This window comes from Ambystoma mexicanum, chromosome 10 (genome assembly GCF_040938575.1).
Source record: "Ambystoma mexicanum isolate Mex_15411 chromosome 10, UKY_AmexF1_1, whole genome shotgun sequence".
In the NCBI taxonomy this organism is placed as follows: Eukaryota; Metazoa; Chordata; class Amphibia; order Caudata; family Ambystomatidae; genus Ambystoma; species Ambystoma mexicanum.
Genome location: NC_090932.1, coordinates 302,418,329 through 302,431,480, shown reverse-complemented (window position 1 = coordinate 302,431,480; position 13,152 = coordinate 302,418,329). Strand labels below are relative to the sequence as shown.

At 50.4% G+C, this 13,152-nt stretch overlaps 1 protein-coding gene across 2 annotated transcripts in view; it reads left to right on the top strand.

Moving 5' to 3' along the window:
* Positions 1–13,152, top strand: part of DGKD (diacylglycerol kinase delta) — a 1,999,080-nt gene that overhangs the window by 1,193,179 nt on the left and 792,749 nt on the right. For both annotated transcript variants that reach the window (XM_069617880.1, XM_069617879.1), the window contains exons 16-17: positions 7,032–7,187; positions 7,485–7,613. In XM_069617880.1, coding sequence (XP_069473981.1) covers positions 7,032–7,187; positions 7,485–7,613 — 285 coding nt within the window. The remainder of the gene's footprint in view (positions 1–7,031; positions 7,188–7,484; positions 7,614–13,152) is intronic.

Genomic DNA, 13,152 nt, shown 5'->3' with positions numbered 1-13,152 from the left:
AAAATTATATAACCCATGCCGCTAAAAGGTTGCACTTTAAATGAAGCAAAAAGGATGGGTATCTCCTACCCCGTGGACCAGGGGAACTATATATAATACAAAAACAGAACTGGAGGTCACACAGATAAATACAATTATTCAAAAATCTAATTGACTCAGGTGGGTGGGGGGGTGATAAGAGGCATAGTCAGGTAAATAATCAAATTCACATATTTTATTAGTTGTACAAAAATCACAATAGGATAAAAGAATTTAATCCACACAATAACATTTTTGGAGTATAATACCGGGGCTCACCTGGGGCATTCCCTCAAGCATTACCCCGAGTTCCCCTACCCAGGTGATCCTTCCTCGCTCATCTACCCCCAGGGTTGGGATCTGAGAGAGCCTGCCCTTCCCTGGCCACCTGAATAAGGGATTCTCGAGGTCTGTTTGGGAGAATACCCTCAGGTTTCTCACAGTGGTTGCTGTCAATTTGCTGACTCTGCCTGACCCTTGTGCCGGAATATGTTGGGATAACGGCTTTGTTTTTAGTCAGTTGTCTGTCATGATGCGAGAAAGTGTTTGTGTCAAAAGAGAGGGGTGGTAGAGTTTCCAAGTATCCTACGGGAGAATACCCTCAGGTTTCTCACAGCGCTCTCGCCCAAGGACATACCCTGGAGTTTCAGCACAAGTGTCTGCAGATCCATCCGGTTACCCGGCAGGAGCAGCACATCCCTTAGCTCTTGTTAGCGGTACGGGCCATGCTACGAAAAGGGGCGATAGAGCTGGCTCCGGAGTCTATTCCAGATATGTTTTGGTCAAAAAGAAGACCAGAGGCTGGAGGCTCATCCTGGACCCACGACGTCTGAACAAATACCTCAAGTCCCAAAAATTCAGGGTGGTCACGTTGCAGCCCGTGCTCGGACAACTGGAAGAAGGAGTCTTCTTGACGTTGCTGGCCCTAGTGGACACCTAATTCCACGTCCCCGTTCATAAATAAAAAAAGAAAACCTGAAAGTTTCTATGCTTCGTAGTGCGAGGACGGCACTACTAGTTCAAGGCCCTTCCTTTCGGCTTGAAGTTGGCCCCCAGGGTGTTCACGGAGTGCCTGGCACTGGTGTCGGCCCTTCTGCGTTTATGGGGATACATGTGTACCTGTACCTCGACGACTGGCTCTTATCTGTGCCAGCTTGCAGGAGTTAGCCGTCGAACACACAGAGACGACAGTCCGGTTGCTGATGGATATGGGATTCTCCATGAATTATCCGAAGTCCTGCTTGACACCATTGCAGAACGTGATGTTCCTAGGAGCCAGACTCAACACAGTCTCCTGCCTAGCGTCGCCCTCAGAGGAGAGTAGCGGCCATTCAGGGGACAATGCAACGCCTGTTGTCAATGAAGACCCCCACAGTGTAAACCATCAAGTCGCTGCTCGGCACGATGTCGTCTTCCATCTACCTTATCCAGCTCTGCAGGTTACAGATGCGTCCTCTTCAGGAGTTCCTGGACGCTCGCTGGGTTCAAGTGTCCGGTAGTTTCACGGACAAGTTCCCGCTCAACGAGGAGTTCTGTCAGGCGATACAATGGTGTGGTGTTCGCTCCAGCATCGGCCAAGGCACAGGTTTTCAGAACCCCTCTATAACAGGAAACAGTCACCCCAGACGCTTCTCTGGAGGGCTGGAGAGCCCACACTGGACGTCTGCATGGTAGAGGCCTTTGGCTGCCACAGGAGAAGGATCTCTATATAAATATCCTGGAGCTACAGGCCATGTTCTGGGCCCTCAAGTCGTTCCTTCCTTCTCTGAAGGGCAAGGTGTTGAGGATCTTCACCGATAACACCTCCACGATGTTCTACATCAGAAAACAGGGGGGCACTCGATCCCCGGCTATCTCCAAAGAAGCGCAGGATTTGTGACACTGAGCCGTTAGACAGGGGATGTTCCTCGTCCCTCTTCACCTAGCAGGAGTCAAGAACACCATCACAGACTCCCTCAGCAGGGAATTGCGCTCCTGCTATGAGTAGGAACTTCGGCAGGACCAGGTGGACTGCATCTTCGTCAAGTGGGACAGGCCCCAGATTGATCTGTTTGCGAACGCGGCGAACTCCAAATGCCAGAACTTTGCCAGCAGATTCCACCAGCCAAGGAGCCTGGGGGACGCATTCTCCTTCCCGTGGGACGGCCTGTTTCTGTATGCGTTTCCTCTGTTGCTTCTCGCGCTATGAGTCATCAATGCACTCAGACAGTGCCAATGCAGGATGATACTCATTGCCCCGGCGTGGCCGAGGCAGATTTGGTATCCGGACCTTTTCAGCCTGTCAGCGTTGCCTCTGGTCAAGCTGCCAGTGGTTCCGGATCTTCTCACCAGAGAAGGAGGCACAATCCTTCACCGCAACCTGGAGTTGTTGAACCTGAGGGCTTGGCTCCTGCAGCCCTAGAGTTTGGAGGATACGAGTTGCCGGCGGACTGTAGGGAAGTCCTTGCCAAGGCCAGGGCGTCATCGACTTTGAAATGCTATTGTCACAAATGGAAGCGTTTTGTGACGGGATGCTGGTCTCGAAAGATTTTGTCAATGAGGGTCACGGCCCCCAGATTCTTCCGTACTTGTTACCCTTGGCCAAGGCCGGACTGGCACACGCCTCCATCAAAGTGAATCTGGCGGCTATCTCCCACTACACCAGGTCTCCAGGAAAATCTTCATTGTTGTCTCATCGACTCGTCAAGGAGTTCCTCAATGGACTGTTTCAATCTTTCCCACCGGTGAAGGCACCTGCCCTGGCGTGAGAACTCAACGTAGTGCTGACAAGGGTCATGTGGGTCCCCTTCGAGCCTATGCATGAGGCCCTCTCAAGTTCCTCTTGTGGAAAACTGCTTTCCTTGTGGCCATCACCTCTGCCAGGAGAGTGGGGGAGATCCAGGCCCTGTCCTGCAAGCAGTCATATCTGACTTTCAACGAACCGAGGGTGGTGCTGCGGACGCACCCCTCTTTCATGCCAAACGTTCTGTCAGAATTTGGTGTTACCTGTGTTTTTCCCAAAGCCTTCGTCACAGGCTGAGCTGAAAGGACCTTGCACTCTCTGGACGTTGCTCGTGCCCTGAAGTTCTACGTGGCACGCACGAAGATTTTTCCGAAGACTTCTCAGCTGTTCATGAACTTTGGTCCTGAACCATGGGAAGGCCTTGTCCAAGGCTTCCATCTCAAGGTGGCTCTCCGGCTGCATCACGCACTGTCATCGGTTGTCAACCGACTGCTGGCCGGCTGTCTGAGAGCCCACTCCACCAGAGTGATCACTGCAATGACGGCGTTTCTGTCTGGTGTGCCCCTGCTGGACATCTGCAGGGCTGCTACGTGGAGGTCCACGCACACCTTCACGAAGTTCTACTGTTTCATCAGCGATTCCAGGGAGGGGTTCAGAGTTGGCCAAGCAGTGCTACGTAACCTGTTCACTTGAGGTGAGTCTGTTCCAGAGGTAAGAGTCATGATATGATATGATAGTTTATTTATATAGCGCCTATACACAATGTGTTTCAAAGCGCTTCAAGGAGGGAGGAGGACATAGGAAAATACAGTTACATTCAGCAAAAGTCCTTGAAGCAATACAGAATGTGAAAATAACTATCATAATAGGTCTGTCGACATTTCTGATAGTGCAAGTGCATAGAACAAGTAAGGCAGGAGGTAATGGATAGGAAGGCGAACAAAGCAAGCAGTAACATTACTATGTCTGACGACAATTTACGCAGTGCAGGTGGTAAACAAGAGGCGGGGTGGGAGGGGGGGCAGGAGACGGAGGGGGAAGGAGAACAAGGCACGCTACTAAGCAAAAATGTCGGTGACAAATTTGAAGAGCAGGTGAAGGGGAGAACAAGGGGGGAGGAGGGGAGACCGACAAGCTGCTATCAAGAGTCAAGGAACAGATGATAGGAGTAAGTGCTAGGAGGGTGAAGTCAGAGAGGAGGGAGAATGAAGATGGGGGGGGGAGTAGGAAGGTAGTGGAAGAGGATGGAAGTGAAGGAGGGGGGGGAAGGGAGGAGGCAGGAAGGGAGGTGAAACGCAGAGCAAATGGGGGGAGCAAGCAGGGGGGGCACACAGACACTCACGGAGGGGCAGGGGGGCACACAGACACTCACGGAGGGGCAGGGGGGCACACAGACACGGCGGGGCAGGGGGACACACAGACACTCACGGCGGGGCAGGGGGGCACACAGACACTCACGGCGGGGCAGGGGGGCACACAGACACTCACGGAGGGGCAGGCGATCCGGCTTACCGCGGTGGACAGGGCCTTTGTTGTGGGCCTTCGACAGTGTGGCCGACTCCCGCCTCCCGGTTGCAGCCATTGACTAAAGGGGGCCAAGGCAACCAATGGGAGAGGGAGGCAGGAGCTGGCCCAGAAGATGGAAGCAATATTCACAATGAAACAGAAAAACGGCCATCTTGGAAGGCATGATGGTAACAGGCAAGTCAATTGCTCTAATAATGTCTACCCAAGTGGGTAATGCAAGGAGTGCGAAAATGCACAACAAACAAAGCAAAGTATGCACGCACAAGGGAAAGGTGCATTTTGACACAATTTGCAGCGTCGCTCGTCGCATCACGAATGAAATTTCCAATTTTGCAGATTCCTTACCCCCATTGAAGCGCATCAGTATTGGCAGTCCAGCGCAGGTGGAGGGTAATGGGGAGCAGAGGGAAGGGGCTCATCCAGGTCGGAGAAAGGAAAGTGAGAAGGGTGGATGGAGGGAGGGCCTCGTAGTGAGCCTTCGACAGTGTGGCCGGCTCCCGCCTCCCGGTTGCAGCCATTGGCTAAAGGGGCCCAAGGCAACCAATGGGAGAGGGAGGCAGGAGCTGGCCCAGAAGATGGAAGCAACATTCACAATGAAACCGAAAAACGGCCATCTTGGAAGGCATGATGGTAACAGGCAAGTCAATTGCTCTAATAATGTCTACCCAAGTGGGTAATGCAAGGAGTGCGGAAATGCACAACAAACAAAGCAAAGTATGCACGCACGATGGAAAGGTGCATTTTGACACAATTTGCAGGGTCGCTCGTCGCATCACGAATGAAATTTCCAATTTTGCAGATTCCTTACCCCCATTGAAGCGCATCAGTATTGGCAGTCCAGCGCAGGTGGAGGGTAATGGGGAGCAGAGGGAAGGGGCTCATCCAGGTCGGAGAAAGGAAAGTCAATTGCTTCTGTTGAGCCTTGCCACCTCCTGTTGTTGTGTAATGTTGTACTGCTATGTATTTGTTATTCATGAGCATGTGAATCCATGCCACACCCCATGCTGGAGAAGGAACAAGTTACTTACCTGTAACTATTGTTCTCCAACATGGGTCTGGCATGGATTCACATGCAAACCCTCCATCCGTCCTCTCTGCGGCTCTTCTTGGTCATACTGCTACTTTACATGCTTACTAAATCTGAAGATGGCTGCCAGAGGAGGGGCTCAGGGAGAGGACTGTCATTGGATGGGGCAGTATGACCCAGAGAACAGTGATTGTTTTAGAGGAAAAATACAGTTTGTAAGTGAAATTGACAACAGGGAATATTCATGAGCATGTGAATCAATGCCAGACCCATGCTGGAAAACAATAGCTACAGGTAAGTAACTTGTTCCATATGTGCATTCATATTATTTTACTACTATGTCCTAAAATAATGTGTTGTGTCAGTGTTGGCGGTAGGGGCGTTTGGGACTATTTTACCTGTAGGTTACAAATATCTGGTTTCCATTTCTGCCACCCCTAACCTATATGTGTTAGTCCCTGACCCCTCATCTAGGAACTACCATACACAATAAGGGTGGGTGGTGTGTATAGGTCAGTGTACTTAATTATGCAGGCCTGATAGGGATTTTACCTTCTTGCTAGGTTGTTTGATTCACGTGTTTTAGGTGCCTATACCCACATATAGGTAGTGGGGAGAGGAGGGTCCCTTTAGACATTCACTGTTTTGATAGTATACTATGTATTTCTTTTAATACTGTAAATTGTGTGAAGTACGTTTTTGACTGGACAAATAGATGTGTAACATAATTGAATTATATACTTTTCAGTATATCATTGTGGTGTGTATGTTCTAGAGATATGTGTGTCAGATAATTGTACCTTTGTATAAGCCAGCTGCCCTTACCTGAGAGTTAAGCTTTGTTGCGCTGTCCTCATTACATACCTTAAGAGAAGTTTGGCTTCCCCTTCTTGCCAAATGTTAGCCCCCCATTAAGGTCAGTGGTTGTTGACCTCTCGACAGAGGATTGTTAAAAAACTGCCTTAATAAACCTTGCTGAGGAATTTGACGAAGAGAGCTAGTGTGACAGATCATGATGTGAGTGATGTAATGGAGGAATTTTACAAACAAAATGATTCTTGACCAGTGACGACAGGTTGATGTGATGGGTATAATTGCTTGTATGATGGTAGTAGTTAAAGTTAATAGTACAAATGTTTAAGATGCTTTAGGTCAGATTAAGTTCTGCTTGAAGTGTGTGCAAAATCAAATCGGAAAAATAAATAGGGTTATGATGTACTTGAGGTAATGGCAATACCTATTCTAGAATTGATTTTTCTTTCAGATAAAACGACTAATGCAACACTCACCACCACTTAGGTTCAACCATACATGTTGCTCTAAAGACAATTCATTTGAGTGGAGCAGTCCAACTTTAATAACTTCTCTTTCTCTCCTGTTACACTCCTGATCATTCATCTTCTTTTTTTCTGCACTAGTATCTTGTAAAAATTGCTAAGGCGATTAAATCTCGTAAATAGAAAAGACATGGCAATATTTGATGTGAGACGATGCTGGTGGGGCTGCTCATCATTTTCACTATCAGTGGAGGTAGTTCCTGGAAATATTTCTAGGTACAATTCCATGATGAGATGGATCTAAGCCAATCCCCTGTATAGTACGTCAGTATGTTCTTGACTTGATGGAGATGTGTAGTGCTATATGTAGGCTAAGATCTACTTGATACGATAGAAATCAGTGCATTTGAAATTTGCAGAATGTGCATTGATCAGATGTCAATTATGTGTCTGTCTTCAGCCGTTGATGAGCAGAACGCGCAGACGCAGGAGCAGGATGGCCTACTCCTAGAGCATTTCACTGAGGATGGGAAGGACTTGAATGAAGACCAGGTGTGCTTACACTCATCTCACAGTGCAACCACAGAACTTTCCAAAGGAAGGAATTATCGAAAAGGTAATGTGCACCTTTAGGATATACTGCCCCTCGCCATGTCACTCATCAGAGGCCTCGTTCTAAAATGGACACTTAAGCCACTCCCTCATAATTCCATGGGTGTGTTGCTTGAAAAACCATAGAGAAGAAAGCATACACACAATTTTGGTTGCCTCGATTCCAAACATTAATTTCCAAATTGAAGCCACTGATTAGCAAACTGAATCCTCTTCTTGAAAGATCCTAGAGCACCATGTGTGTAATTTGACATGTGGGTTATTGATTTCATTCTTACCTATATTCCATTTTGGATTTTAGTGTCTAAATCACCATGTGAGAGGCTCATCAACAAGGGAAATCTGTCCCAGGGGAGCTCTGCATCACTTCCTGCGCAGACAGGAAACCGGGACAACCTGCCAATGCTAAACACCAAAATCCTGTACCCACGTGAGTGCCTTTTCCAGTATTCGTTGCCTGTCTGATCTCTGGTCTATTGTGAGTGCCACTCCAGAGAACCACAAGTGCTTCTCTCTATTCAATAGAATGGTTCTTTCTGTGCTCTTCTTGCCAATGTGTCCCTGCTGTTGTGTCTCACCAGAGCGTTGCTTATTGTTGATTATCCACTGTGCTGTTTCTTCCCCTCTTGTCGTTGCTGCTTGTACTTTTGTTACAAAAGTGCTGAATGTCCTCCTCAGAAGGCTGCTTGCCCTGCCTCCCCACCCCCCACCTCCCAGAGTGGTACCTATAATAATGTATCCTAATTACCGCCTGTACTTCGCTCTCCTCTGTGCTGGCTTTGCTCCACTCCCCCACTTGCCATTTGACCTCCTTTCCTCGGAAGATTGCATGTGCTCTTCTCCTAGCTGCCTGCACTTGTGGTGAACCAGAAGAAGGACTCAGACTGCATTGGGTCATGTTTACAAAGTTTTATTTGAATAAGAAAAAAACGTTCTTACTTTCCCTACAGCTATGAGGGAGGTTTCCTGCCTAGCGAAACAAAAGCTAGGGGTGCTCGTCAAGTCCAAAGCAAAAAGTCTTCAGTTTGAATCCTAAACAACTAACTGGCCCTACCACTTTAGAAAACACCTAACTAAAAGGAAAACGGCAAGGCTTGCACACTAGCCCCACTATGGCTTCTGCCTGGCGCAAGCTCTGTTACACTTGTTTTCAGTCTTCAAAGTACCTTTTCACTGCAGGATATTCTTCCCAGTCTTTGTATCAAATTATGACTTTTAGGGCCCAATTCATAGAATCCAGCGCAGAAGCAGCGCAAGTGCTGTGCCCCGAGAAGGCGCGTGCGCCATGCGCGCGCCAGCTGTGGCGCAAACCAGCAATTGCGCTGCACGCATATTCATGGATTTCCCGAAGCATCAGTAGCCGTGGCTCAATGAACAGCAAGCAGCGCCAGTAATGCCCCCAACACGACCCTGTGTGCAGGAAAAAGCCAGTGAAATGCCCAATACGGTGCAATGCCCTGCACCATCCGTGGCCCAGCACACAGCCCCCTCAACCCCATCGTAATCACGTGAAAAATCAGAGCATAACCATCTCGCACCAGCCAAATCGTGTGGAAAGGCCAGCGCGTACCCCGTCCGCACCCCAGCGAAATCGCGTACCGCACTTGCACCAGCCAAATCGCATGGAAAGGCGTGCATGTATCCCGTCCGCACCCAAGCCAAATCACATACCGCGCTCGCACCAGCCATATCGCGGGGAAAGGGTTGCACGTGCAGCCATCAGCCACGAACACACAACACAGGCAGCCCACACCACAAGGCCCCCCCAACTCCCGTGACCATCCCCGCAGGCAGCCCACACCACAAGGGCCCCCCCAAGACCAGTGACCATACCTCGCAGGCAGCCCACACCACAAGGGCCCCCCCAAAACCTGTGACCATACCCCGCAGGCAGCCCGCACCACAAGGGCTCCCCCAAAACCCGTGACCATACCCTGCAGGCAGCCCTCACCACAAGGGCTCCCCCAAAACCTGTGACCATACCTCACAGGCAGCCAACACCACAAGGGCCCCCCCCAACACCCGTGACCATACCCCGCAGGCAGCCCACTCCACAGGGGCCCCACCAACACCCGTGACCATACCCTGCAGGCAGCCCACACCATAAGGGTCCCCCCAACATCCGTGACCATACCTCACAGGCAGCCCACACCACAAGGGCCCCCCTAAGACCTGTGACCATACCCCGCAGGCAGCCCACACCGCAAGGTCCCCCCAAGACCTGTGACCATACCCCGCAGGCAGCCCACACCACAAGGGCCCCCCCAAGACCTGTGACCATACCCCGCAGGCAGCCCACACCACAAGGGCCCCCCCCCCAAGACCCGTGACCATACCCTGCAGGCAGCCCACACCACAAGGGCCCCCCAACACCCGTGACCATACCCCGCAGGCAGCCCACACCACAAGGGCCCCCTCAAGACCATACCCCGCAGGCAGCCCACACCACAAGGGCCCCCCCAAGACCCGTGACCATACCCTGCAGGCAGCCCAGACCAAAGGGCCCCCCCAAGAGCCATGACCATACCCTGCAGGCAGCCCACTCCACAAGGGCCCCACCAACACCCGTGACCATACCCCGCAGGTAGCCCACACCACAAGGGTCCCCCAAACATCCGTGACTATACCTCGCAGGCAGCCCATAACACAAGGGCCCCCCCCAGACCCGTGACCATACCCCGCAGGCAGCCCACACCACAAGGTCCCCCCCCCCCAAGACCCGTGACCATACCCCGCAGGAAGCCCACCCCACAAGGTCCCCCCCAAGACCTGTGACAATACCCCGCAGGCAGCCCACCGCACAAGGGTCCCCCCAAGACCCTTGACCATACCCTGCAGGCAGCCCACACAACAAGGGCCCCCCCAAGACCTGTGACCATACCCCGTAGTTAGCCCACACCACAAGGGCCCCCCCAATACCCGTGACCATACCCCGCAGGCAGCCCACACCACAAGGGCCCCCCCAAGACTCATGACCATACTCGCAGGCAGCCCACACCACAAGGGCCCCCCAAGACCCGTGGCCATACCCCACAGGCAGCACACACCACAAGGGCCCCCCCAAGACCAGTGACCATACCCCCCACAGGCAGCCCACACCACAAGGGCCCCTCAAGACCCGTGACCATACCCCGCAGGCAGCCAACACCACAAGGGCCCTCCCCAAGACCCGTGACCATACCCTGCAGGCAGCCCACTCCAGAAGGCCCCTCCCCCACCCCCCCAACACCCGTGACCATACCCCTCAGCCAGGCCCCGACTCATGTTCCCCATCCCCACCAGTGACGGCAACCTTCATGCAGGCCCGTCTCATGTCCCCTGACCCCCACCAGTGACGGGAACCTGCAGGCAGGCACCGACTCATGTCCCCCACCCCAACACATTGCCCCAACATGCAATCATGTAGCATATGTCCACTAAAATGCCACCACACGCTGCACCCCCACGGTGAACCCCAACACCCATCCATTGGTCCTGCTCCCCAGTACATGCACCATGGCATGGGAATCACCAAACACACATGCATGCTTGTTTGCACACAGATGAACAACATCGCTCAACAGCAGGGACACGTAACGGAGTCGAGGAAACATGCACCAAACCATTGAGAGCAGACACCACTTGGATTTAAACGTATGAACATTTCTGATGCTTGTTAATCTGCTTAGAATCACATGCTGTGCATATGGTCCGACATCCAGTGGTAACCGCAGAGTATTACATCTTGTCTTTCGGGGACCGAAAGGGGACGTCGGCATAGGCGTGTCTGTAACACTATCGCTATCGTAACGTGTGTAGTACCCAAAATCTCTCACGCGCCGAGGTCCCTCAGATTGTTTTTTTCCGCCCAGATAACTGGTCGCCCTATAGCGGAGCTCTTACTAGAGACATTGTTTATCTTTACCGAATTTTCGGTTTATGCCCCGTTAAGTCACTTCGCCTAATAAGAACATCTTTGTAGAAGACTACGGAGGAATCGTCTACGGCTCTGGTCTCGGCGCCTAAGATCCGGCGGCCGGATTTCCACGTGGTCGGGCCCTCTGGCCGACCTATACAGTAGGGAGAGTTGGTTCAGGGTGGCCATATTTTTATTATGGTTTGTTTGTTTGTTTATTTATTTGTATTGCGCGCCAGACCCAGGGGCAACCGGGCGCAGTGAACAGAATGTGTGAAGCTTACAATGTTGCGAAGAAGTTGCAATGTTACAGAAAATTACAGTGTTGCATATTTACAAATTTACAATAGTAACAAAACTTAGTACATATATACATTCAGATAAGTAGCATAACACAAATTAAAACTTCCAGGCCTCACATGTTGTTGTCATTGAGGTGTTTGATAAGGTTTGTTCTAAAGTGAGGGAAGGGTTGATCTGCTCTAAGGTTGTGTGGCAGGGCATTCCACCATTTAGCGGCTAGCACAGGGAAGCTTGTGCCGCCAATTTTGGCAAGTTTAAATCTTGGAATTTCCAGGCAATTAGAGTTAGGAGTTTTTGTAGGTCTGCTGGAGATTTTTCTTTTTATTTTGTCCATCAAGTAGATGGGGGCGGCATTATTGAGAGCTTTATGCGTCAGGGAAAGCATTTTTAGGTGAATTTTATTGTTGGTGGAGAGCCATTTGTATTGTTGTCTAGTGGAGGAGATATGTTCCCTTTTATTTGTGCCTAAGGCAGCTCTAAGGGCGTTGTTTTGTAGGATTTGTAGCCTTTTGGTGATAGTTTTATTGGCGCCACTGTAAAGGGCATTACAGTAATCGAGTCGTGATAGTATTAGGGCTCTCGCTAGGATCATGCAACTGTTGTTAGATAAAAAGGGTTTACCTGCTCTTATTAATTTGCAGGTATAGGCTGTCGTGGAGGCTAGGGAGTTGACTTGTTTGGCACAAGACATGGTGGAATCAAGATAGAAGCCTAATGTTTTTACTTCGCTCGAAACCTTAATGCTATTGCCATCTATGTTAAACGTGGAATAGTCCTTGCCTAATTGTTGATATTAGCCTGTGTGCCCAGAATGATCAGTTCAGTCTTATCATCATTCAGGCAGAGGCCATGTGATGCCATCCATGCCTGAATAATGAGTTACACCCTATTCACCAACTCCTCGTCCTCGCTGTAATCCCCAGAAAGCGGGAGGAGAATCTGTGTATCATCTGCATAGTTAGTGTAGGTGATACCTAGAAGGTCCAGATCATCGAAGAGGGGTTTGGTGAATATGTTGTACAAGGTTGGTGAAACGCCGCACGTGATTGGAAGAGGGTCGGCTGCTGCCAAGGGGGAGAAGACTAATCGTTCTCTCGCTCAGAAATGATTCAATCCATTTGGTGGCCTGCGTGGAGAAGTGTGCAGCAGTGTCCAAGTGTTTGCAGAGGACCGTATGATCCACCAGATCGAAAGCAGCTGAGAGATCAAGTAGGAGGAGGAGTGCCGTCTTACCTTGATCTCTCAGTTCGTCTATTTGGGTCTTTAGATCAATGAGTGCAGTTTCAGTACCGTGGAGTGGGCGGAATCCAGATTGTCTAGCTCCTAGTAGGTTGTTAGATTCCAGGTGTCTTTGAATTTGTGTGTAGGCAACCTTGTCTAGTATCTTCAGTAGAAAAGGTAGTGATGGGCTGATAATTATTGGGGATGAGGGGGACAAGAGTCTGCTTCTTGAGAAGTGGGAGCACCCATGATTGTTTTAGGTTCGCCGGGATTTTGCCTGTGGCGAAGGAGGAGTTGATCAATTTTGAGATGAACGGTGAGAGGTCTCTGGCAGCGTCTTTTATTAGTTGTGCTGGACAGATGTCAGTTCGACGGTTTGAGGGATAGGATGATTTTCTCTACCTCTAAGATGGTAGTTTTGGTGAAGGAGAATTTGTTGGCTAGGTCGTGGATTATGTTGTTAAGAGGTAGCTTGCTTGTGAGGTTTAGGGAGTCTTTTTTTAGTTGGATTTTATTTTGCAGTGTGGTGATTTTATTTGCTAAGGCCGTT